Here is a 27,164-nt window from a genome sequence, read left to right on the forward strand (position 1 = left end):
AATAAGTAAGATGGGGGAAAGATAACCAGATATGGAATTTCACAAAGGATTGGAAGTTTATAGTTCGAAGTGTATAAACAATAGTCAGATGTTTACATAAACAATTATTTGCTTGTTAGTTGTATATACTATCCAACTATATATATATATACAAGTTAACATAAAAAGGGGTGCCACTTAACCAATATGCATGCGCACCCAGCTTCGCAAGAAGACTGCATGTCTTCAAATGTGTATACACACACAATGACATAAGCTAGGGTCCTCATCATAAAAAAAAGGCAGTTGTTGGCGTTTTTGTTTTATAGGCATAATTTGGTGACACTTGATTTGTCAGGCATTCATAAATGGACTATTTGAATAATCTGTTGCCTAGTTAAAATGGTGGAAGTTGGCTTGTCAAAACAGTTTGAGGCACAAGACACTCAAACAGGCACAAGACACTCAAACAGGTACATTAAGCTACAGGATTCACCCTCCCTTTAAGAAAATGATTTGATAGATGTCAACAGTGGGGACCCACATCACTTACCCCTCTTCCTCTCCCCTTGAATAAATTGTTAAGATATGAAAGGCCTCACATATCACGAAGGGTTCTTGCTAGTAAATAAGAAGCAAAGTATTTGTTCTCATAAATAGCTCAGTGTTTACCTCACATCATAATTTGCTTGTATCCATCATCAGTGCTTAGTGGTTATTAGGTGTATTCTGTGTGTACTTCATGTGTCCTTGGGCTATGCCTTTTTCTCTTAATAAAGTCTTACTTTTACTTATAAAAAAAAAAAAAGTTTTCCTCACATTACATATAAATTAGCATGCTATAGTTTTTAATAAAGGTTTAAAAGAACTTTAAAAACAATTTCTGAAAAGTAGAAGCACTTAAAAATACTAACATGCTTCCATACTTTTTAGTAAAAGAAGCTATAAGGATCGCAAGCGGTCAATAGACGAGCTTAGAGTTCTCTGTTTTAATACCTTATTCTCCCTATAATTATATTAAATGCTGCAAATGACGAGCTTAGAGTTCTCTGTTTTAATACCTCACTTCTCAAGCATGCCCTTAGTCTATATATATATATATATATATATATATATATACATATTCTGAAACTAAATAAATCCAAAACCCTAAACTCACTGCTCCTTAATGCGATGTATGCCCTCAGGAAAATTAAGAAGATAAACCCCATCACCACCGCCACCTCTAGCAACATTATCGCCAACATGCGTGAGGTGGAGCAGAGCTGCACCAACCCTTCATGTTTCTTTTGCAACATGAAAGAGCCAGACTCGTCACTCAGGAGATCGGGAATATTAAACTGCTTCAAGGAAATACCTCTCACAGACAACAGAGAGCATGTTTTGGTGCTCAGCAGTTTATGGCATATTGACATGACTCACCCTGAGTTCCCCTCCCTCGGAATCTGGCATATTGAGCCAACTTCCACAAAGCAAGTTGGCTCAATATGAGAGACTGACTAGATATAAAAGGTTTCAAATACATGTATAGATTCATAAAGAAAAGTAGTTTCCATCTCCAGCAAGAGGAAGGTAAACCCCTAAAAAGAACAACATTTTTTTATAAAAGTGAAAACAATCATATATGAAATATAGAGACATCAAAATAACTGATCCATATATGAAAATTATACACTTATGCTTTCAGGGGATAAAAATAAACTCCAACGTAATGTTTTTTTTTCAAAACGAGCTTCCTTTCCCCGAAAATTGTTTAATCTAGGCAATTGCATCAATGTTTCATATCCCACTATCTTTTATATGGTACTAATAAATATTAGAATATATATAAGATATACTTGCTAAAAAAGCTAAGAAAATCCTATATTACCAACATGGTGCCACTACCATCTGCAATTTTGCAAAAAGACATCATAAACAGATTTCTGGAATCCTTGTGAACCTGGAAAAAAGTTCATTCTTCAAAAAAGAAAAAAGAAATATTAATTGATAAATTAAACACAGATATAAACACAGATAAAACAAAGCCATAAACAAACTAGCGATCACACATATAAACAAAAAACCCAATCTCCAAACATAACTAAAACAAGAAATATTCAAGCAAATATAACAAGAATGAAAAGAACCCATAAATATTTATGCATGGTGAGGAATCATCCTCTAGGCACAAACACATGTATTCATAGGTCATGGCAAGGAATCACACTCTATTATAAAATTCAAGTATATAAGCATGGTGAAGAGTCACCTCTCAGCAAAACTCATGTATGTATATCATTAACAAGACAAGGAATCACCACCTTAGCAAAACTCATTTATGCATATCATTATCAAGGCGAGAAATCACCCTCTTATCAAATCTCATAAAGTTCACAATAGTTCATCATATAAATCTCAGTGGGAACTCACTCCACCCATTCAACTTAGGAACTCACTCTACTCGGTCAACGTGTGAGCTCATTCACCAAATCCAAACCTGAAGACACCACACATGATCAACCCAAGGAATCTCTCTACCCAATCAATCGACTCGAAGACACTGCGCATGATCAACCCGAGAATCTCTCTACCCATGTTATCAAGTGAAACCAATATGAAGACGTTCCACTTTGATCATCATGGAGAATCACTCCTCTCATATGAAAGTCGTGGCAATGTGCCGTAGGAATGGGGCGGGGATTCCTCAACCCGTCCATGATTATCGACACACGATAAGACTCAACTCTCAAAAACCACCACATCATAAATTTCCATAATTCAAACTCATCATCTCAAATTCACAGCCTAAAGATAAACAATAAATGTAATGAAGAAGATATATTATTTTCATGAAGAAAGGGGTGAGGAACAAAATATGCAAAGCATAATCTTACAACAGACTCACAAACATTTGCCCCGCATTTCCAGTATGGTTGCAGGAGCTAACCTACTTGAACAGTATTGGAACTCCTCCTTCCATCACATCCTTTGAGGTCACTTGTGTTCTTGAATACTCGAATGTGCCTAAGGTAGGGCATTCTTTGGGGTGATGACCCATTCTTTCCGTGGTCCACTTGCTGAATTTTATAATTTGCGATTGGAACAAGAGTGTACTCCTCTTTTCTGCTTCGTTGGCTACTCCGGTTGCAACCATCTCTATTGTTCTCTCGAGTCCTAGCTCTTTCGCTAGATTCGGCGTTATAAGAAATCCTAGCTCTTCTGCTAGATTCGGCGTTATAAGAAATTGGTGAGACCTCGCCTTTACCCTACTCTTGACTATCACGCTCTTGGATCATCAGCACGATCCATTATCTTGGCGGTGTTCATCTACGATTTGTCAGCATTCCTCCTCCATCATTGACGCTTCACGTTGCCCTTCCATGAAACAACAAACTGCTTTTATTAGTATGGTTGTCTTTCGTGTAGTCCTCTTTTCTCCCACCATGGTGACAGTATTGGTATTCTAGATGTTGTGATTGAAAGGAGGTAGTTCAAAGGCTACTTATAGTCACGCTCTTGTCCTTAGTTTGACCAAACTACCCTTAATTATAGGGGCCCAAGTCGGTTACTGTGGCTTAAATAAATAAGGAAATTGCTCCCACATGACTTGCTTACTTTCCCATAGAAACTCATCGTTTCCCGGGCTTCCCCATTGCACCTTTACAAATGGTACGGTTTTGGACCGTAGCTTTTATTCTTTCCAGTCTGTAATTCGTATCGTCTTTCCTCATAAGTCAGATTTGGTTGCAATGGAACTAGATTTGGACTAATTATGTAAGGTTGTTAGGTCCCAAAACTTTTCCTCAACCTAGGAAATGTGAAACACGTTGTGGATACCTTCGTATTCCCTTGGTAACACCACTTTGTATGCTATTGGGCCTACCTTCTCCAATATCTGATAAGATCTAATGTATCTTGGTCTTAACTTTCCTCTTAGCCAGAACCTTTTTACCCATTTCATAGGTGATACTTTAAGATACACCCAATCACCTTCTTTAAAGGACAAGTCTCTCCTTCTTACATCGTCATAACTCTTTTGTCTAGCTTGAGTAGTTGCCATTCTTTACAGTATGAGTTCGATTTGCTCTCTCATTTCTTGTACTATCTCTGGCCCTAGCCTCCCGAATATCTTTCCAACACACAGGCTATCTACACTTCCTTCTGTAAAGGGCCTCATATGGGCCATCTGAATAGTCGCCTGGTTACTATTGTTGTAGGGAAACTCAATGACTGGGATGTCGCTTTCACATGAGCCTTTAATGTCCAACACGCATGCCCTTAGCATGTCCTCTAGTGTTTGAATTGTCCTCTTTGACTATCCATTGGTTTGCGGATGATATGCACTACTGAATCTCAACTTAGTATTCATGGCGGCTTGCAGACTCTTCCAAAAGTGGGAAGTGAACCTTGGATCTTGATCTGAGACTATGGTCTTAGGCACTCCATGAACCCTAACTATCTCCTTCTCGGATAATAAAGTTAGCTTACGCAAAGTTCCACGGTAGTAATAGGTAGAAAATGAGCACCCTTGGTCAGTCTACCTATTTTTACCCAAACCACATTTTCATCACTAGCGGTTCGTGGTAGTCTTACCATAAAGTCCATGGCTATATCCTCCCACTTCCATTTTGGAAAAGGTAAGGGCTGCAAGTGTCCTATAGGTTTAATGCTCAGCCCTTACTCGCCTACAATTGGCACATTTTTCAAAGAAATGTGATGTCCCATTTCTTCCCTTCCCACCAGAAATTCTTCTTAAGATCCTGATACATTTTTTTACTTCCAAGATGTATCAAGTATGGCGATGAATGAGCTTCTGGAAGTATTCTTTTCTTAACCTCCAATTCATCGGAACCACTCTTCATCCTTTCTATGACAAGGTTCTGCTCTTGCTAGGACTAAACTGTAAAGGCCCTTTAGCTCTTCGAATTCTCCAATAACTTTAGGTCTTTCTTCTGGTGATCCTTTAGTTTGTTGTAATCTTTCACTCATTCTTGCATCGAGGTGAGAGCTTCTTCTTGAAGTGAATCCTACATCAACAATTGTCTTGTTCCTTCTAGAAGTGAATCTATTTCCGTGGAAGCTCCTACGTCTTTTTATATAGACAAGGTTGGCCCCTCCTGGATGGTACTTGATTTAGCATCAATAATTGCTTATAGTCTACAACCATCTTCTTTATCTCATGTTGAGGTCCTTTTGGGTGAAGAGATGTCTCAAACTCTTGTGATTCATGTACACTTCACAAACTTCTCCATATAAGTAATGTAACTAGATCTTCAAGGCAAGCACCCTCCCTTCTTGCATCAGAATGCATCTTAGTCCATATTGTGATCCTGCTCTATTCTCAAAGAATGGTTTATGTGATTCTGCTAATGCCAATACAGGGGTAGTGCTCAACCTTCGCTTTAGCTCCTAACTCTGCTCACATAACTGGATCCAAAAGAATTTGGAATTCCTTCTAGTCAATGCCGTAAGATGGCTTCACAATTTGGAGAACCCTTCTACAAATCTCCTGTAATAACTAGCTAGTTCCAAGAAACTCTTGACCTCCTGTACTATTGTAGGACCTTTCCATTCCACAACTGCTTCAATCTTACTAGGATCTATCTTGATTCCTTCCCTGGATCTCACATGACTGAGGAACTTAACTTCCCCTAACCAGAACTCACACTTGTTGAGTGTTGCAAACAACCAATGTTCCTTAAGCTTCCCCAGTACTAACCTTAAGTGGTTTCTGTGATCCTCGACATCCTTGGAGTGTACTAGGATGTCATCTATGAACACTATCACAAATGTATCCAAGAATGGTCTTAACACCTTGTTCATGTTTTCCATGAATGGCATCACCGTAAATCAAAATCGCCATACCTAGTCCAAAATATGTTTTTTGGTATGTTGCCTTCTTTGATCCTTAACTAGTCATAACCGGACCAAAGATCAATCTTAGATAATATTGCGGCTCCTTGAAACTGATTGAATAAGTCGTGTATCCTGGGCAAGGGATATCTATTCTTTATGGTTACATTATTCAATTCTCGGTAGTTTATGCACATTCTAAGAATCCCGTATTTCTTCCTAACAAATAGTACTGGTGCTCCCCAAGGCGATATACTTGAGCTGATGAATCCCTTCACTAGTAGTTCTTGTAGTTAGCCCTTTAGTTCTTTTGACTCTGATGGGTCCATTTTATAAGGTGCCTTTTGTCCCGGAACTATTCCAGCTTCCAGCTAAGGTTGATAACTCCACTTCTTTAGAAGGGTGTGGTCCTGGCAACTCCTTGAATACTTCTTGGAATTCATCCACCATTGGTATTCCTAGTACTTCTTTGGGCTCCCTCGGCTTTAGCACTAAGTAAGACTCAGCACTGCTAGCTAAATCCATCTTAGCTTGCAATGATGTAATTATTGATAGCATTGATGATAGTTTATTACCTTGGAATACCCTACCTTCTTTCCCAAACACTTGAAATAATATTGTCCATTGTCGGTAATTAATACTCGCATAATGCCGAAACAATCAATCCATTCCTAGGATAATATCAAATCTCAATAATTTGAACACTATCAAATCTGCCTCCATAATGACTCCACCTATATCAAGTGGGCAACTTGCTGCTATCCTAGTACACGAGACTACTTCTCCAATTGGTAATGCTACGAAGACCTTTTGTTGCATCAGCTCTATCCAAAGGCCACTTTTCCTAGCAAAAGCAGTAGACACGAATGACTGGGATGCACTCAAATCAAATAAAGTACTTGGGTAGTATTTGAACATCCTAACTCGCCCTGAAACAATCGAACAAATTTGGTTGCTGCAACTATGTTCCCAAAAATTAGTATCTAGCTAACTAAGGTTGGGGTTTCCGTACCTGTGATGAAGCTTGCCTCTTGAGTCTTTGAGGCATCCTCATCTACTTGGTCTTAGGGCATACACTCTTGCTTGTACTGACTTTCTTCGGTCTCCCCGTTCTCTAATAGGGCTGGTCCTCTATATTGGAACTGCCTGAGGGTAATCCTTGGCGTAATGCCTTGCTCGTCCACATCTATAGCAAGAGAGTGGAGCCTGGTGACACTCTCCCTCTTGAGAGCTATGGAAATGACCACATACTGGTGCTCTATCTCCCATACGTAGCCCTGGAGTAGTTTGTTGACGTACCCCTATGATCGTCACAAAGTTCTGAGGGGAACCTGAACTGCTTCCTTCTCCAGTAAATGTCCTCCTCTTATGACCAGTCGTAGCGGCCGCTAAACTATGATGCTCGTGTTATGTGATAGATGCCATGTTCAACAACCTTTGAAAATCCTGAATCTAATGATAGACCACTTGCGTCTGTATATGCAACTGTAGTTCATCCTGAAACTGCTCAGTACACATCTCCTCTTTAGAGGTAAGGTGAGGGGCAAACCTTTCGAACTCCATGAACTTAGTAGCATACTATTTGACCGCAGTCTGTCCAAGACGAGATTAGCAAAATCCTTTTATTTATGTTGCCTCATAATGGCATGAAACTATCGATCACCAAGCCCTTTCTTAAACCTTTCCCAATAAATCACCTCCATGGATCCCAACTCCATGACAAGTAGTTGCCTCTTGGAACTCCACCATATCGTTGCTTTCCCTTGGAGCAAATAGCTCGCATACAACACCTTCTAACCCTCCATACAACCATATACTTCAACAATCCTCTCAAATGTAGCAAGGGTTACTGTTGAGAAAGAGAAGAATTGTCATTGTGCCCGACTCTCCTTTCAAGACTAAGGTACTGCACTATATTCATGATCATCCTTACGGTGGACATTCAGGGTATTTGAAAACATATCAGCGTGCTAAGAGGGACTTCTACTGGAGGGAAATGAAAAAGGATATAAAGAAATTGGTCCGAGAGTGTGACATGTGTCAAAAGGTGAAGTATGAAACAAACCCACCAGCAGGACTGCTACAGCCCTTGCCCGTACGTCAACAAGCATGGAAAGACATCTCTATGGATTTCATAGAGGGTTTGCACAAATCCCAAGGTCAGAACGTGATACTAGTGGTGGTTGACAGGTTTACTAAGTACGGTCATTTCATTCCTCTCTCACACCCTTACACAGCTTCTGTGGTAGCTAGTCTTTTTATGAACCATGTTTTTAAATTGCATGGACTTCCTCAGACTATAGTTACTGACCGTGATCCGGTTTTTGTTAGTACTTTTTGGAAGGCATTTTTTTCATTACAGGGAACGAGTCTCAACCACAGTTCAGCGTATCACCCACAGACTGATCGCCAAACGGAGGCCCTAAATAAGTGCGTGGAAGCATATTTGAGGTGTTATGCCGGAATGAAACCACAGAGTTGGGCTCAGTGGTTACCCCTTCCGGAATGGTGGTACAATACTACATATCACACAGCCACTAAACTAACCCCTTTTGAGGCCTTATATGGCTATCCACCCCCACAACTATCGACATACATTCCGGGAACCGCACCGAACAACTCAGTGGATCAGACTCTATGAACCAGACAACAAATCATACAGATTCTGAAAGAGAACTTAGAATTATCCAAGGTTCGAATGAAAACTTATGCAGACAAACACAGATCTGAAAGAACCTTTGAGGTGGGAGATTGGGTGTACCTGAGGCTACAACCCTACCGCCAGAGCTCTATTGCTGCACGACGGAACCTCAAGCTATCCCCTCGTTACTATGGGCCATTTCAGGTGGAGCAAAAATTCGGCCAGGTACCTTATCGTCTACGGTTGCTGACAACTTCGAAGATTCATCCAACCTTCGACGTTTCATGTCTCAAACGGAAGGTTGGAAATCAAATTCAACCCTTGGCCACCCTTCCTCCCGTCAACCATCAAGGAGAACTTCAACCCGAACCGGAAGCCATAAGGGAAAGACGTATGAAGAAGCATGGAGATCGAGCATTGACTGAGGTTTTAATCAAATGGGTCGGAGCCCATGAGGAGGACAACACTTGGGAAGTGTTATGGAAGCTTCAGCAAAAATATCCGCACCTTGTGGGCAAGGTGCTGTGAAGAGAAGAGGAATTGTTAGGAACCCTAGGGAAGAATTGGGAATGAAGAGAAAATTGAGAGAGATCGGGGGAACTGAGTTGCGAACTGAAGTGAAGGGGTCTTAGAAGTGGGGAACTCGAGACGACGTCGTGGAGTCTCTGGAAGAAGCGCAGCATTTAACCAGGGAGAAACGCACCGTTTTATGAAGGAGCATCTTGCCGTTTAATGCTTGGAGTGTAGCTTTGCAATACTTTAATTGTCATGTCGTTTTTTATATAAGTTTACTGATGTTGAGGCCTGTATTAGACGGGGCATTTTAATGATTGTCATCTTTACTTTTTTTTGCTATAGGGCACGTTAGTTTATTCTTAGAGTTTGTTAGGAAATGCAGAAGGACGTGCGTATATGAGGAAGGTGGAAAGGAAAAGAAAAGTATCGAATATTCTGCAAGTCTGATCTGAGAGAAATTTGTAGCTAAATTTATGTATGGAGGTTGGTCCTCCCTCGAAGAAGGACCTCTATCAATGAAAAGTGTGGCTCTAACTCCTTTTATCAAATAGCTTGTATTCATCCATTTCCTCTCACAAACAACCTGCATCCTTATCCATTTATCATTCTGCTTACAACCAACCCACAAGAAGAAGTTAATTAGAAAGATCCTAACAAAACTGATAGTCTCAATATCTTCTTGAATCTTTATAAAGAAACTGAAAAGTCTCAATAGAAGCACAAACACAAGGAGAATGAAAAAGTAGAAAGGGGGAAGAAGTTAGTTCTAGGTCTCATTCAAACTTCTTGGCAAAAAGAACTCCCATATATATACCCATGTATATATTATATCTTGGTAAAAGACCTTTAGATAAGTTTGATGGGATGTTTAGAAAAATATTATTCTTGATTCAAGTTAAAACACTTGTAAATAAGAGGCAAATTAACTGATTATTTGGTGCTAGAAGTCGCTTTCGTTTTTTCAGTTATAGTAGAGTATGATCAGTTGATTAATTTTTTAAATGATTAATCTATAAAGTCATTTAAAATGTGACACATTTAATCAATGTAACTAAAACTAATTTAATAAAATATAATGAGGGCTTTGTGCATAACAAAAATTTAGAATCCTTACATTTAACAAGGAACGGCAGCACTACCAATCCAAAAATGGTCGCACTTTCAAATGCGGAAGGCTCGCTCGCCAGCACATGGAGAGGGGAGAAGCCTTTCTTATTGATGAAGCGTACTAGTTTTGAATATAATTATTTCTAATGCCAAATCTGCAAAAATAAACATGCATTAGCATTTATGTAGTAGTTAATAGGTATTCGTGATAAACGTAGAATTCAAATACATGACGTCAAAACATGTTTTATATTTACTTGAAATTTGGGTTAGGATTCAAACATTTTCTTAAAAAAATACACATTTTCACTATTCGGAGTCAGTTACACATTATTTACAAGCATATAGCACGTAACACAACAGTACTTACTATAGATCCATTATATATAAACAGTGTGTTGGTGTATCAATAAATAGAGTACTTGCGATTAGATTTATTCATTCGAAATTCTAGATTTATGGAAACGTAACTATACGACATTCGACATTTGATACTGATCAGGAATCTAATAGAATTATTTAGAATCAGATATTTTCATCATTAATTTATTCATATAAATTATGTAGAAATTATATTTCTTTTTACGAGAATTATGTAGGAATTATTTACGATCCCGAAAATGTTCTTATTTTTCTCTCTTCGAGTGCATAAGCCTAGCTATTAGAAACAATGAAACTTGAAAAATAGAAAATTATGTGTAACCCATTATAGGGGTGTTACAGGTATTGATCGAAATGCAATGGTATGATCAGTATTTGACCCGGTACAAAACACATACCTTTCCAGTACTGGTCACTATCCCGACACGGTAAATACCAGCCGTAACGGCCGGTACAGAACGGTATTTAAAACTTTGAGTCTCACCCTGGGAGTCTTCCATGTTCCTCCTCTGCATGTCTCTCGTGAGAGCTGCCAGTTGCTACACCACTACTTCAACCTACCTCTTCAAGGCCAAGATCTCAGTTTTTGTCGTCTTAAATTGGGAAACTGTCAATTTCTTATGGGAGGCTAGCCCTTCATGTAGTTGATTCATTCTGGTTCCCTCAGCCATTTTTTTCTTTTTCTTGCTAATCACTACTGGATCCAATCTCTAGTACCACTTTTGTCACACACTCACCTCACTAAATTCTCTATGCGATGGAATATACTCACTTAGAGGTAAGAACCTCCGGAAGGGGGAAAAGACAAAGAAGAAATAACAAAGAGTTTCTTTAATTTTTCAGATACCTTTCTACAGAATGGTCCACACTACTATATAGGTAACATGCTCCAGGGAAGTACTAATTCCGTACCCATCACAAGCACAACTTCTGGTTTAACCATGTCACTTTGTGGTGTTGCCCAGTCATGCTTCCGCTGCACTAATCTGACACTTGTTCTGCTACTTCACACATACTCCCAGCCATAAATCAACTACACAGTGACACCCGTCACCTCAGACTACAGGCCACATCATAACTAATTCGGGACACTGTTCCACAGTTCCCGACGCTACTCACCACGCTCTATGCCCATCAACCACACAACCATCCTTATCTCTACGACACGCCACACAGTGTACCGCTGCACCTCATAGAGTACACTCCACGTGTACTTCCTTCACATACACTACGACCCATCACCACTACGGCATACGAGCCATATGGTATATTACTTCATCACATGGAGTACACTCCATGTGTACTCCCTTCATACACGCTTCGCCACACAGAGTACACTCCACGTGTACTCTTCCCATCCCACATTACGCCAGGAGGGTATATTTTACATATACTCTCTTTATCCCACACTACACCACGAGAGTACACACTCTCTTCCCAATCCACACGACGCCACGCCACCATTACAGCACAGTCCACAACACTACACAGCACACTTCCCAACTATGTCCAACACTTCACATACATATCACATCACATCTTCATACTACACAACAAACTCCACAAATACTAACAGCACAGTCCACAACCTAACTAACCAACCAACATATAACATAAATAAAAAGGGATAGAGGGTTATACCATCGACGGGATAACCCGTGCATTATTCGTTGACCGTCACAGTTGATGACGTCGAAAAGGTCGTACGTGGCAGTTAAACGCACATACGGTGGCTAATCACCTTACATGGTGGCTGTTTAGGCGTTTGGATAGCTAGGTGTGGTCTTGGAAGGGCTCATGGTGGCCTCGCAGTGGCGGTGAAGGGCCGAACACAACGTATCTAGCCGTGTACAATGGCTAGTAGCCACGCATAGTGGCTGTCCACCACATAAAGTCGCGGTTTGGGCTTAGGGTTAGGTTAGGGGAGGTCAAGGGAGGCTGGGGGTGGCCTCATGGTGGCTGGGGTGGCGGAACATGGCGGAGCCATGGGTTTCCAAGGAGGAACCCGTGTGTCTCAAGGCATGGAAATGGAGGGGGAGCTTGGTCATGGCTAGCCATGGAGGAGCTGAGGGAGGTGCGGTGGAGCTTGTGGTGGCATTGGGTTGGCGCTACGGTGGCCGGAGGTGGCAGATCTAGGCCAAACGGGTGGAACCCGTGTGCTAGAGAATGAGGGGGCGTGCGGTTGAGGGAGGCCAAAAGGCTTTGTGGGGAGTTGGGGAAGGGAGGAGGGAGGGAGGTGGTGGTGCTTGGTGGGACAAAAATCGATGCACGGCGGCGCTAGGGCCGTCAGTGGTGGTGAAGCCATGTGAGACCCATTTCGGGAAATGGGCAAGAGGGGGAGAGAAAGGGAGGTTGCCGTGGCTTGGGTTCCATGGAAGGGTTCACAGGTGAGAGGGGAGGCTGTTGGTGGCGGTGCGGTGGCCTAGGTGGCCATGTACGGCGGCACAAGGGTGATAAACCCATGCGTTTCCCCGTGCGAAGAAAGGGGAGAGGGCTATCATGGGTGGTTCTGGCGGTGGCTGGAGATCACCGGTGAGGTGGTGGATCTGCAGTGGTGGCGCGGCATGAGGTGGCACCCAGTGGTGGCCGGTGGCGGAGCTAGGCTGGAGGAGAAGGGATTCGGCTAGGGGGAAGGGGTTTCCGTCGGGTTCAAGGGGAGAGAGAGAAGATAGAGAGGGAAGGGAAAAGAGAGGGAGAAAGAGAGAGGGGTCTAGGTTTTAACTCTAATCCTTTATCTTGGGATCTTCAAAACGATCTAACGGTGGGGAATTAAAACACTGTTTTGAAAATGCATAAACATTAACTTAATTAAAAGAACTGAGAGGAATTGAGGTAGAATATTATTTAAACTAAACTTTAGTTTATAAAATAATATTCCTTCATCATTAATAAAATGATGAAGTTTTATTTAATATCTTTAAAAGAATAAAACCATTTAATTAATTAGAGCTTTCAATATAATTTAAATCTCATAATATTTTAAATAGTTGAAATCATTTTAATAAATTATATTAAAATAATTTTTGACAAATATAATATTTTTGGAGCTCTTCAAAAATATTATAATTGTCTTATTTAATATCAAGCTTAGTTCAATAACACTAGAAATACCCCATATAAATATTTTCTGTGCATTTCAAACATTGAGCGTACTTTATAAGTCACATAATATCTTTAGAAACACGCCATCGAGGTTTGGCATGCATAACGAGGCTCGCAGTCGCTAGAGAGAAAGGGCAGACTGCTACATAATTTCCGTCCTCGGAACTTGCTTACGTCAGAAGGAAAGAGCGGGGTGTTACAGGTATTGAACGAAATGCACCGGTACGACCAGTATTTGACCCGGTACAAAACACATATCTGCCCTGTACTGGTCACTATCCCGACACGGTAAATACCAGCCGTAGCTGCCGGTACAGAACGGTATTTAAAACCTTGAGTCTCACCCTGGGAGTCTTCCATGTTCCTGCTCTGCATGTCTCTCGTGAGAGCTGCCAGTTGCTACACCACTACTTCAACCTGCCTCTTCAAGGCCATGATCTCAATTTTTGTTGTCTTAAATTGGGAAACTGTCGATTTCTTATGGGAGGCTAGTCCTTCATGTTGTTGATTCATTTTGGTTCCCTCAGCCATTTTTTTCTTTTTCTTGTTAATCACTACTGGATCCAATCTCTAGTACCACTTTTGTCACACACTCACCTCACTAAATTCTCTCTGCGATGGAATATACTCACTTAGAGGTGAGAACCTCCAAAAGGGGGAAAAGACAAAGAAGAAATAACAAAGAGTTTCTTTAATTTTTCAGATACCTTTCTACAGAATGGTCCACACTACTGTATAGGTAACATGCTCCAGGGACGTACATAATAACAAGAAAATGTTCATGGCTAACAAACCAAAGGGATAGAAAAGTAAATGGCTACTACAACTAGTTTAGGCCCATGGGCCAAACGGAGAGTCCAAAGGAAAGTAAATGAAACTAACTAAAAGTACTGAACTCAACATTAACCAATTACGTCCATGGGCTAGGCCCACTACTTGGTCCATCTGCTCCAAGCAATCCTGCCCCTAAACCAGCCCGCAATCTCTCTTCTGAACGAACCGAGGTGCAAAGCCGAATTACGATGTGGCATCCTGATGTATGGCCGTAGCAGGCTAATGTACATCAGGATTGGAATTATTAGTACTGTAGTAAACAGCGGCATCAGTATTTTGAAAAATGTATGTAAACTGGATGCAGTCTCTGGATCGGAGAGTAAAAAATGTCCATAAATGAAAGCTTCCACGGTAAGACTCACAGATAGATAAATGGAAGCTAGCCCGAAAAGAAACGCCATCATCACTGTGTTAATTCCCCCATCAAAACTCCTTTCATCGTAAGGCGAGGAAATGATTCGAAGGAAACAAAGAACTGATATCGTTGAAAGGCAGAAGGAGACTGAGTTCGCGATGGACAGACCACTATATTGAAGAAGTTTAATTTGTTTTTGCGAGTTAGTTTCGTTTATTTGGAAATCCAGTTTGGGTGAGGAGGAGAAAGCAACGGCGACAAAGACACCCGTTGCAACCGGGCAAGCCAGTGCGGAAATGTTAATCAGCCACTGTCTGCCTTCTTTGACAAGCTCCTTATGTGATTTGGTGAAGACCTCCCTTGGCGTTTTTCCCGCCTTATTGCAAAGAAAAGGGTAACTTTCTGGCATGGATTTTTGTACAAGCTGCATTGATTAAAAGGGAGCTAAAATATTATGATTGTTGGGATACGATTGTAAGAAGTATACAACATAAATCTCTTTTCAAACATAAATTAAGAAAAATAAAACAATCAAGCCTAGCTAGGATCGAATATATTTGACCCTGTACGTACCTCAAACCATTTGATTTCCCAATTCATTTGGAATGCTGGTCCACTAACTGGCCAAGGATTAGAATTTGCCACCGTCGCAGCCAAATGCAGTGCAGTATTCCCATCTTTGTCCACTTCCCAAAACACACTGTCATGAATAATATTCTTCCTCTTCTTGTCGAGTAAGAGCTCATATATGTGAGGTTGCTTATGCTCCACAGACAATAACACTATATTCTTCATATTAGAATCCACCTCATACACAGCCTCAGGAGAAATTTCGAGGATCTTCTCAACCATTTCAGTAATACCATGCTTTGTTGCAATCAGTATGGGTGCCTCCCTTGCCATTGAAACTAAACCACAGAGTCATTATTAAATACACAGAAATGATAAATGCACATACCCGTACATAGGCAATGTGCATACTGCGCATGCATGGGCTGGATTGATTTTAACTGTGATGACATTAGCACAGTCAATATATATAATAAGGGTCAACTCATATGAACGCTCGTTCTATTGAAATTTCAAAATAAAGAAACTTGCTGCTAAGCTGCACAACAGGTCCCTTTAATTTGGTTTATTTTGATGCTATACAGAGTTTCTAGGTTATTTTCCTCATCTTTATTTGCTCCATTCATACACAAAACTTATCGTATGATTTATTCTTTAATTTTATATGTCCTATCATGACTACAAGAAATCTTACTTTGTATAGAGAGATATTTATAACTTACAATTGAGCTCATCATAAACAAATGAGTAATATATATGATGTTTTAGGATATAATGTTTCTATTTTAGTTGTACTTAATCTTTGTATTATTGTACATAATCCGGATTAGAATCCGGAATTCCGTGTGCAATAACATGCCTTGGTCGTTAACTATACGCATGTAATAAATGTCATGTCATATATATTATGTACGTAGTCAATAATAAGCATATACATCATGTGATCCTTTTTTTCTGCATAATTAATTAGTAGATAAAAAAAACGTTTTACATCGTCATTCAACAAAATTAAGAAGGATAAGGAAAAGGAATTAAATAAGAAGGATAAGGAAATACCCATTTCACCATCTTGATCTAATTCATATGCTGAAATACGTTCTAAAAGTTTGTTTTTGACTTTAGCGGTCAATTTGCGCTTCAGTTTATCTCTTGGATATCCTGTGACGAAGAAAAAACCTTATAAACATAACACACAAATCTTACAAATTAATGACAAATGAATGCACATTATACAGTACACCCGTGTATAGTTTTTTACACATTATGAGATTTAAATGAATTATATTAAATTATTGTTATATGGATGGAAGAAAACAATTACTGGCTAGTCTCCAATGTCCGTATAGGAAGAATTAAAGCGTGTAAGCCTGCAGCTTCGTTAGCAATTTAATTCCATACTCCAGTATACAATTCACTTGATAAATATAATGATAAGCTTAATTAATAATGATAAGCTTTCTCTATCCTTTATTGATTTACTTATTTATTTATCTTTATAAATCGAGAGAGTACCGGTCAATTAGACACGTTACCCAAGATACAATTTAAAGAAGGATAGCAGCATTATCAATCTAAAATTTCAACTTGCAGGTGGTGGTGGGGACAAACTAATATTTTTTTTCCGGTGTCAAGACACGAGATGGAAGGTACTATGCAAGGACTGATTAAAGCAATGAACCTGTATTAAGGCAAGACGACGTGGTAAGGATGAACATGAACATATTCGAATTTGTAAGGAGGGGAGATTCTGACCAGCCTCTCATTTTTTCCTTCCAATTGGTCATGAGTCTCGTTTTTATATTTTAAATCTTAAATTTATGTTTTAAATTTAGTAGATGATTTTCAAAACAAGCCGAGTATTTTAAAATCTTCAAAATATTTAAAATGTCTAAAACTATTTTAAATGGGATATTTTTGGTGTTATTGGGTCAAGCCTAAATTTAAAGTAAGTCTCTTTATATTTTTGGAACCCCAAAAATAATATAGTTTTAGAAAATTATTTTTATTTAAATGATTTTATTTTTTTAGGAATATTATTTAATATTCATTATTTTATTTATGTTAAAAACTCTACTTATTTAGATAATTTTATTTCATTTAAAAATATTTATTAAACTTCATTATTTTATTTATAGTGAACAAAATATTATTTTGGGACATAGAAAACAAAGTTCACTCTATAAATATAGTCTCATTTCATTTTAGTTTCAGTTTTTTACTTTTTTTTATTTAGTTTATTTTCATTCTCTTTGTGTTTAATCTCCACTGTTGGATTTAGGTTATGAACCCTTAGATGTAGGGTAAGGATTAAAGAGTAATTCTATATACAACAGTGAAGTGTATAAACATCGCGTAATCACTTTGAAAAAGAGTAGGATCCACTATTAAAAAATAAATTTTTTTATGTGCATTCCATGTTTTATTCATTTTTTTCAAAGTGATTACGCGATGGTTGCATAATTCATGGTTGTAAATATGTTTTCTAAGGATTAAAACCCTATAATACCTTTTCATTCCTCTCACCTCCCACCAGCATCATCCCCCTCCCTACCTGATCTCAACTCCCCAGCACGTATCCACCGCAACCCAGCCCGCGCAGCCGCCATCGTTATCGGTAGTACCCCCCTCCGCGAGCACGTAGTCACCGGCCAACCACCCCTTCTCTCTCTCTCTCTCTCTCTCCTTCTCTGTTTCTCTCAACCCAGGGCCACAGCCCCTGCTCTTCTTGCCCCGACACTAGCCACCTCCACCATCAAGCCTCGCCGCGACCACTACCTCCTTTCTCTCTCTGTCCACCATCATATGTCTTAGCCTCTAAACGACCCTCCCCTATGTATCTCTCATCTCCCGTCCACAACCTCTGTGGTTTCCAGTGCCATCGCAAACCACTGCACGAAAAACCCAGCTCAACCGAGCCTCGTTGCACCCTGCTGAAACACCCACTTTCATATATATATTTCTATCTACTTTTCAATGAGGCAGAGCCTCTCTTTTATACAAGGAGTCTACAAGGAATATAATGTATAACAGAATTGGCAGGGGTGTGCACAGAGGCACGTACATGGTCAATGCTACAGACAAAAGAGAACATCAAGGTACATTGCTGGTAGCACTACAACGGATGATTTGCTGCAGAGGTAAATATTCTGGGTGGTGCTCGTGAGTCCTCATGGTTTTGCTCTGCTGTGTAAACGTCTTCATTACGTTGCTCTGCATTATGTTTTCCATGGGCTGCATGCATTACGTGAACAGACCCCCTCAAGTCAAGCGGCAGAGATCTTAAGCGTAAACTTGAACACAACAATAGAAAACGGGCAGCTGACAAAGGTATGGTGAGAGCATCGGCTAGTGGGTCCTTGCCCGAGATAAAAGATACAGTATGGGACTTGTTGAGGACTCTATGCCGAACAAAATGGAAGTCTATCTCGACATGCTTGGTTCGGGCATGGAACACCGGATTGGATGACAAGTAGGTAGCCCCTAGATTATCACAATGAAGCACTGGTGCCTCGGTAAGATTTATTCCAAGGTCCCTACATAAGTGTTGTACCCAAATGATTTCTGCAGTCGCATTTGCCACTGCCTTGAACTCGGCTTCTGTCCATGAGCATGCAACTGTAGGTTGCTTCTTAGATGACCATGAGATGAGGTTCAAACCAGAGTATATGAGGTAGGCGCTTGTGGATAGTCTGTCATCGGGGCATCCTGCCCAATCGGCATCAGTGTATGCCGTGAGATTCATAGTGGGTGACTTAGAGAATAGAAGACCAAGCTGAGGAGTGTGTCTGAGATATCTCAAGATCCTTTTAACGGCTTGCCAGTGTGGTATTCTTGGTGCATGCATGTACTGACATACCTTACTCACTGCAAAGGCTAAGTCCGGGCGTGTGAAGGAGAGGTACTGCAAAGATCCCACTGTACTGCGATACAAAGATGGATCTTCAAATAAGTTGCCACAGTGAAGACTTAATATCTCGGTTGTGGCCATTGGTGTTTTAACTGGTTTTGCCGAGGACATGTTTGTGCGCTGTAACAAGTCTGCAATATACTTCTTCTGGGTGAGCATGAGACCATCACTGGTGTGAGTTGCTTCAATGCCAAGGAAAAAGTGTAAAGTGCCGAGATCAGTGATGGGAAATTCAGCTCGTAAGGAACAAAGAAGTTCTTGAATGAGCATCATTTTGGACCCTGTAATGAGTAGATCATCTACATACACAAGCACATAAAGTGAGTTTTCTCCAGAAATTCTAGTGAAAAGAGATGTATCGGCAGTTGAAATTTTGAAACCAAGGTCAAGTAGTTTCTGACTAAGCCGAGAGTACCAAGCTCTTGGAGATTGTTTCAAGCCATAGATGGCTTTTTGGAGCTTGCAAACATGGTTTGGAAATTGAGGGTGTGCAAAACCAGGGGGTTGAGCCATGAAAACAGTTTCCGAGAGTGGTCCGTGGAGAAAAGAATTTTGTACATCATATTGATGCATGAGCCATCCATTTGTGACTACAAGTGAGAGAACCAAACGAATTGTTGTTGTCTTGACCACGAGGCTGAAGGTTTCTATATAGTCCACTCCAGATTGCTGCAAGAACCCCTTTGCCACGAGTCAAGCTTTTCGACGCTCAATTGTGCCATCTGCTAGATGCTTAGTTCTGAAAACCCACTTACAAGAGACAATGTTAGAAGCCTGAGATGCAGGAACAAGGGTCCATGTGGAGTTAGAAAGCAAGGCATTAAATTCCTTGGTCATGGCAGACCTCCATTCTGAGTGCTTTTGCGTAGTAGAGAAGCACGATGGGTTTTCTAGAACTGTAGTGACTACGTGAGCTTGTTTTTGGACTTGTGGTGGAGGCCAACTTACAGTTCCATCTGTAAGGAGACGTGGGCTAGCAGAACCTGTTTGTGAGCGAGTAATAACTGATCATGCATGCTGCAATGCAACTGGTGCATTTTGATTAGAAAGAACAGAGGTAGGGGGAGAAGGTGAGATGGGGATTGGGCCTAAAATGGAAGGAGAAGAAATGGACTGACCCAAGGGAGAGGTGAGAATAGGAAAAGGTAGATGAGTGGGTTCGGATTGGGTATTGGGCTGAGGTAGATGAGCAAAGGAAAAATGAATTTCATTGTACCGGACATCTTTGGAAATGTAAATACGTTGTGTGGGTATGTGGTAGCAAATGGACCCTTGATGGGCCGGGCTTAAACCGAAGTAAACACATTGAACAGCCCTATAATCAAACTTGTGTTGATTAAAGGGTTATGTGAGCGGCCAGCAGGCCGAACCAAAGACACGTAGAAAATGAAGTTTAGGTTCGGTTTTGTGTAACTTACAAAAGGGAGATGTATTTGCAAGAGACGTTGATGGGAGAATGTTTATGAGTCTCACGGCATGCTGGAAAGCATAAGGCCAGAATTGTAAAGGCACAGATGCATGTGCAAGAAGAGCTAAGCCAAAGTCTACAATATGTCGATACTTCCTTTCCACTATGCCATTTTGAGTGTGGGCATGTGGACAGGTTACTTGATGCTTAATACCAGAAGTAGCTAGAGTTTGACTGAAGGATCTAAACTCACCACCCCAGTCCGTTTGCAGTTATTTAATTTTGGTGTTGTATTGTAATTCAACGTGAGCTTTAAATTTAATGAATGTGGGTAAGGCTTGAGATTTATTTTGCAATGGAAACAACCATGTATATCTGGAAAAATCATCAACAAATGACAAATAAAACTTGAAACCTTCATTAGATATGTGAGGGGAAGGACCCCAAAGATCACTAAAAATAAGTTCAAAAGGTTTTGAAGAGTGATTTAAACGCATAGGAGCAGGTGCACGATGGTGTTTAGCCATCGCACAAGCATTACAGAAATGAGATAAAGACAATGGATCAAATGGAATGCCATGTTGACAAAGAATTGATTGAACATGTTTAATGGAGGGGTGACCAAGTCTTGAATGCCATAAAGAAACAGATGGAGAGTCGATGGAAACTGTGCTGGATAAGGCTTGAGGAGGCGAGTGTGAGAACGCGTACAGGCCATTAGTGGCCTTCCCTTGAAGGAGGGTGCTCCCCGTGGCGCAGTCCTTAACAAAAAAAGAGTCAGAGTGAAATTGAAAATAAACATGGTTATCGAGACAAAACTGTCTAACTGAGATCAGATTCTTTTTAAAGGAGGGAACACACAGAAGTTTATTCAAGAGAAAGGTTGAAGATGGAGAAGAGAAAGTAGCACAACCCGAATGAGAGATGGTGACTGGAGATCCATCTCCAACATGAAGTTGTTCATCACCAATATGCTATGCAGCATGAAGATTCAGATTACTCAGCTCACTTGTAACGTGGTTTGTTGCTGCCATGTCAAGATACCAGGCATTGTCTGTTTGATAGTTGGAAGAGCTGTAATGGGCGGAAGGTGGAGTAGCCGATGTGTAGGCTTGGTTGAACCAATAGAGACAGTTGAGTGCAATATTGCCAAGTCTGTTACACACTTGGCAAATGGGACGAGTGTCAGTGAGTGTAGAAGATGGAGCAGATTGAGTGTTACCTGAGTAGCCATTTGAGATGCGACCCCCTCGATTTCGACCTCCACAGCCTCGGTTAAAATTTTGATGACCACGGCCACTACCACGCGCATATGAAAGAACAGGGGAAGACCTGGCTGAGAAATTAGCAGAGGTTTCCTGAGGAGAGAAAAGAGAGATATTTGCAGCATGATGCTGCATACGAGCCTCGTGAGCCAAGAGGTGACCAAATAATTCATCTGTGGAGATAGGATCTAGTCTGGTGGTGATAGAGGACACGAGGGGATCATAATCTGGGCCAAGACCAGCAAGTAAGTAGGGAGCAAATTCATTTGAAGGTAAGGGACGGCCAGCGGTAGCCATGGTGTCAGCGAGGGTCATTGCTTTCCGAAAGTAAGTGGATATTGGGTCTGAGCCCTTTTTAAGAGATGCTAGTTGAAACTGGGTTTGAATTAAAAGAGCCTGGGAGGCAGATGCATATGTAGACTCAAGTGAGAGCCACACATCACGTGCAGAAGTGCTGCCTACAACTTGAGCAATGATAGGCTTAGAGAGGGAGGAGATCAAAGCAGACATAACCAGTTGGTCATGTTGAAGCCAAAGATTGTAAGCTGCATTAAAGGAACCATCGACAAGTTTGGCTGGGGGTGCTGGATGAGTGCCATCAACAAACTTAAATAGCTTTTGACCTCGTAGGTAGGGAACGATTTGAACTTTCCAAAGGAGGTAGTTTTCTGGGGTAAGTTTTACAGAGATGATATGGGCTAGACTTGGCAAGGAAAGGGACGTGGTTGATGAGTTAGAAATGGATGAAGAAGATGAGGATTTTGAGGATTTGGTCATGGTGGACGATTAGTCTGAAAAATGCTCTGATACCATGCTGAAACACCCACTTTCATATATATATATATATATATATATATTTCTATCTACTTTACAATGAGGCAGAGTCTCTCTTTTATACAAGGAGTCTTCAAGGAATATTCTGTATAACAGAATTGGCAGGGGTGTGCACAGAGGCACGTACATGGTCAGTGCTACAGACAAAAGAGAACGTCAAGGTACATTGCTGGTAGCACTACAACGGATGATTTGCTGCAGAGGTAAATATTCTGGGTGGTGCTCGTGAGTCCTCATGGTTTTGCTCTGCTGTGTAAACGTCTTCATTACGTTGCTCTGCATTATGTTTTGCATGGGCTGCATGCATTACGTGAACACACCCTTACGCCACCGTTGTCACCCAGCTCAGCCACAACGCCTCCGACAGCCCCTCCGTATCTCACCCATCGGTTTAGCCCCTTGCAGAACCTCTCAACTTCTCCCTCCACCTCACGGCCTTGCCGCCACCACCCACAGCAACACCACCACCAGACACGACCCCAACCCCTGCCACCACCTAGCTCCTGCACCTTATCACCCTCTATTGCCCAGTCGAAACAGAGCAAGTTTCCTTGTTCCTCCGCCAAGCTCTGCCACAAACAGCCACCTCCCAACCACTGGACTCTCCTCAATCATAGGAGCCCTGCCCATACCCTGCTCTCCACCATTCCATCCACAGTCAGATTACCAAACACACGAAGCTTTCCACTGTGCACCTCCACAAATCCCAGCCCATATTTTTAAGGTCACGACAGTGACCACCAAGCCTCAACTCAGCCCCTCCTTCCACCTATGTAGCCATGCACCACACGGCACTACTTCGAGATGTGGTAGAATTTATATCTCCATATCTTGATCAATATTATGCTTGTGAAATGTGTTATGTTTATGTGGACTGCACATGGTGTAGTTGTGATGTGGCATGTGTATTGTAAAGTGATGGAGATTAATGGACAGTTTATGATAGGATTGTGTTAGTTTGTCGTATGCTGAGTTAAGTGATAGTGATATATGGATTGAGTATGAGTATGAGTACGAGCATGAATTTCCAAGATATTTCAGTTTGTGTTTTCTGAACTTGGTGGATTGTGTTTAAATGGAGCAACAATCAAGTTAGTAACTTACTTTATAAATTAGATTATGCATATGGAAGTGTAAAGTGGAATACTATGAATTGATGCTAAATATTTGAGCAATGTAATGGTTGGACTGTTTGTATTTGATAGATTTAATATTTAATCTTTAACTTCAGTTATATTGGATGTGTGAGGACGGAAGTGATTTCTAAGTGCATGATTATGTTTGAGTTGGACTATGTTTATAATTGAGTTGCATTGAGATGCTTGAGGTGAAAATATGATGTTTGGATGGATTATCTTGAAGTGTTGGGATGAGATGATGGAATTGTAGTGGAGTTGAAAAACATGATGATAATGCTGGTTGTTAAATGGACATATTTGTTTATATTAAATATATTGAGTATGAATGGAGCTTGTTAAAACAAATTAATGCTTTAAATCGATTGCATATTGATCTTAGGTGATAAAAAGGATAGGAAATTGATTGGTTTCATATATTGGACAGATTTATATACTTTGAATGTATTATGTATGGATGGCGTTTGTCAGAACAAGTGGATACTTAGATGGATTATATGTTGATTTTAGGTAATAAGAGGGGAATGACACGTGTATGTTTGGTAGATTATGTATGGAGAAATGGTATTGTAACTCTAGTTGAAATTCATGGTGAGGTGGGATTGAGTTGTGGACTTGTCAGTGATGGTTTGAGGATTTAAGTGAGGCATATGAGCTCACTTTATTAGTTAGAAAATGAAGTTGGGTTTCTAGATTCGTAGTTTAGGCCTAAGAGTTATGGCAAGGGTTATGCTTTTTAAGGAATTAATGATGATTTGTATAAGTCCAATAAAAGGGTGTCAAGAGTGCCTAGAGGTGAAATTGTACAATCAAGAAGGTCATGAAGATTTATACAAGTAAGTAGTTGATGAAGTTATTTGGATATAACTAGTTTAAGTGAAAGGAAGTTAAGTAAAGAATCAAATGAAGGTTAAGCCCCATGGAAGAGAAGGAACTATGAGTTAGAGTATTTTAAATATGTCAATTCTATGTTTAATGTTCTCTTGTAAATAGAATAGAAATGATGGAAAGTTATGTATGCATGTAGGTTGCCATCGGACACGCATATGAATAGACTACATGAAAAATAAATAGTATGGAGTTCAAGTAAGTATTATACTCATACACTTCTAGAGTTTTCTAAAAGGTATGAAATGAAAAAGAAATGTTTTATTTATGAAAAGGAAATAAAATGTTTTTATGATAAAAATGTTCTTTTATGAAATGAAAGGAAATGAAATGTTTTTCTAGCATGAAAGTACTTTCTGAATCTATGCTAAAGTATTAATGTTCAAATACATGTATGTAATGGCCGACTTTGGTAGCCCCTTTTTATGCACCCATAGAATAGTTGTATGCATGTGAATGGATGATATATGTAGTATGTATTGTATTTATGTTCCATGAAATGAAATGATGAGTTTTTGCTTTATATTATGAAATGATATTTTATGAGATGTAATGGACTGATGAATGGAAAGAATGAAAAGAAAATGACTGAAATGAATGAATGAAATGATAGAAAAGGAAATGAATGAACGTTTTAATGTATGAAAATAAGTAACGGCTATGACTGAATGAATGAAAGATGGTACTAATGGACTGGGCGGATTGCAAGTACGGGTAAGTAATACTAAAAGTGCACCCAGTGCTACCCCTAACTGAAAAGGGTTCCCAACCTGTGGCCACGGGCGGAATCCGGGTTCAAAAGACCGCTAATCCCAAGACACGGGGTGTAACAGTATGAACCGGCCAGAGGAAAAGTGAAAAGAGTAATTAAATGTTATGAATGATTTAGTTTCTTTATAAATGAATGTACAATGTGTGAGAAATGTTTTATGAGAAATGAAGACATTTTTAAAGAAAAATCTCACCTTGTAATGTTTTCAAAGGGAATAAATGATTTATGTAAAGTATGTATATGAATGTCAAACGCATGAATGAAAGCCTATGTTAGTATATTTTTACAGTATGAAGTAATGCATACTGAGTATTTGACTTATTTTGTTTTTATGTATGTCCCTCCCCCTCTCATGAACAAAATGAATAAGAAGCATCAAGACAGACATAGCCCAAGGAAGAGGTTACAGAAGTCTAGGCATTTTATGTAACGTTTGAAACCAGTTTTGTAAAAGGATTTTATATTTTTAATTAAATAAATTTGCTAAAACTCTCTTTCAGATTTATAAAGTGTATTTTAATTTTTAAGTATGGAATCTTTTTTATCCTGGGAAGGGAAACAAAAGCTTTTAAAAAATTCAGTAATTCCCTTCTCCTTTTTCTAAATTTATTTTTTAGAGTCCCACCACAAGGACATACGTTACATATCATATATATCATACACAGATGAGTAATATATTTAATGTTTTATGGTATAATGTTTCTATTTTTGTTGTATTTAATCTTTGTGTTATTGTACATAATTCTGATTAGAATCCGGAATCCCATGTGCAATAACAAGTCTTGTTCGTTAACTATAAGTGTCATATCATATATATATATATATATATAATGTAGTCAATAATAAGTAGATAAGGAAAGCGTCTTACATCGTCATTCAACAAAATTCTTTGGGACATCCCTCAGTAGTTTTATGGGTTGATGAAAAAAAATCAAGTAAGAAGGATAAGGAAATACCCAATTCGCTAGTACTCCCATCGGTTGGGCATTTCCGCTTTTGATCCCCCGCCATCTCAGGCCCAATGATCATGTTGGGGTCCATTTCATCATCTAATTCAAATGCTGAAATACGTTCTAAAAGGTCGATCATGGCTTCAGCGGCCAATTTGTGCTTCTGTTCATCTCTTAGATATCCTGTGATGCAGGAAAAACCTTATGAACATAACACACAAATCTTACAAATTAATGACAGATGGATGCACATTGTATACAGGTATATTGTACAGTACACCCGTGTATGCTTTTTAACACATTATGAGATTTAAATGAATTATATTAAATTATTGTTATATGGATGGAATAAACCAATTACTGGCTAGTCTCCAATGTTCGTATAGGAAGAATTAAAGAGTGTGAGCCTGCTGCTTCGTTAGCAACTTAATTCCATACTCCAGTACACAATTCACTTGATAAATATAATTGAGACAAGAATGTAACACCTTGCTTCGGTGTATATAAATAATTCATTGTAATACCTAAGAAAAAAAAAGTTTGTCCAAAGTTCTACCATTACAAGAAGGACATATGCGATATTTAAAGATTAATTAATAATAATAAGCTTTCTCGATCCTTTATTGATTCTCTTATTTATTTGTCTTTATAAATCGAGAGTACTGGTAACTTGTCAAAACAAAA

General features: G+C 39.7%; 1 protein-coding gene across 1 annotated transcript in view; it reads right to left on the reverse strand.

Annotated features, from left to right (window-relative positions):
* Window positions 1-14,228: 14,228 nt before the first annotated feature.
* The window catches only part of LOC109001625, an 18,194-nt gene continuing 5,258 nt past the window's right edge, over window positions 14,229-27,164 (reverse strand). The window contains exons 3-6 of the mRNA XM_035692778.1: window positions 26,487-26,663; window positions 16,377-16,478; window positions 15,324-15,658; window positions 14,229-15,174 (exon numbers count right to left, since the gene is read on the reverse strand). Coding sequence (XP_035548671.1) covers window positions 14,494-15,174; window positions 15,324-15,658; window positions 16,377-16,478; window positions 26,487-26,663 — 1,295 coding nt within the window. The 3' untranslated portion in view covers window positions 14,229-14,493. The remainder of the gene's footprint in view (window positions 15,175-15,323; window positions 15,659-16,376; window positions 16,479-26,486; window positions 26,664-27,164) is intronic.

Source organism: Juglans regia, chromosome 8 (assembly GCF_001411555.2).
Source record: "Juglans regia cultivar Chandler chromosome 8, Walnut 2.0, whole genome shotgun sequence".
Classification (NCBI taxonomy): domain Eukaryota; kingdom Viridiplantae; phylum Streptophyta; class Magnoliopsida; order Fagales; family Juglandaceae; genus Juglans; species Juglans regia.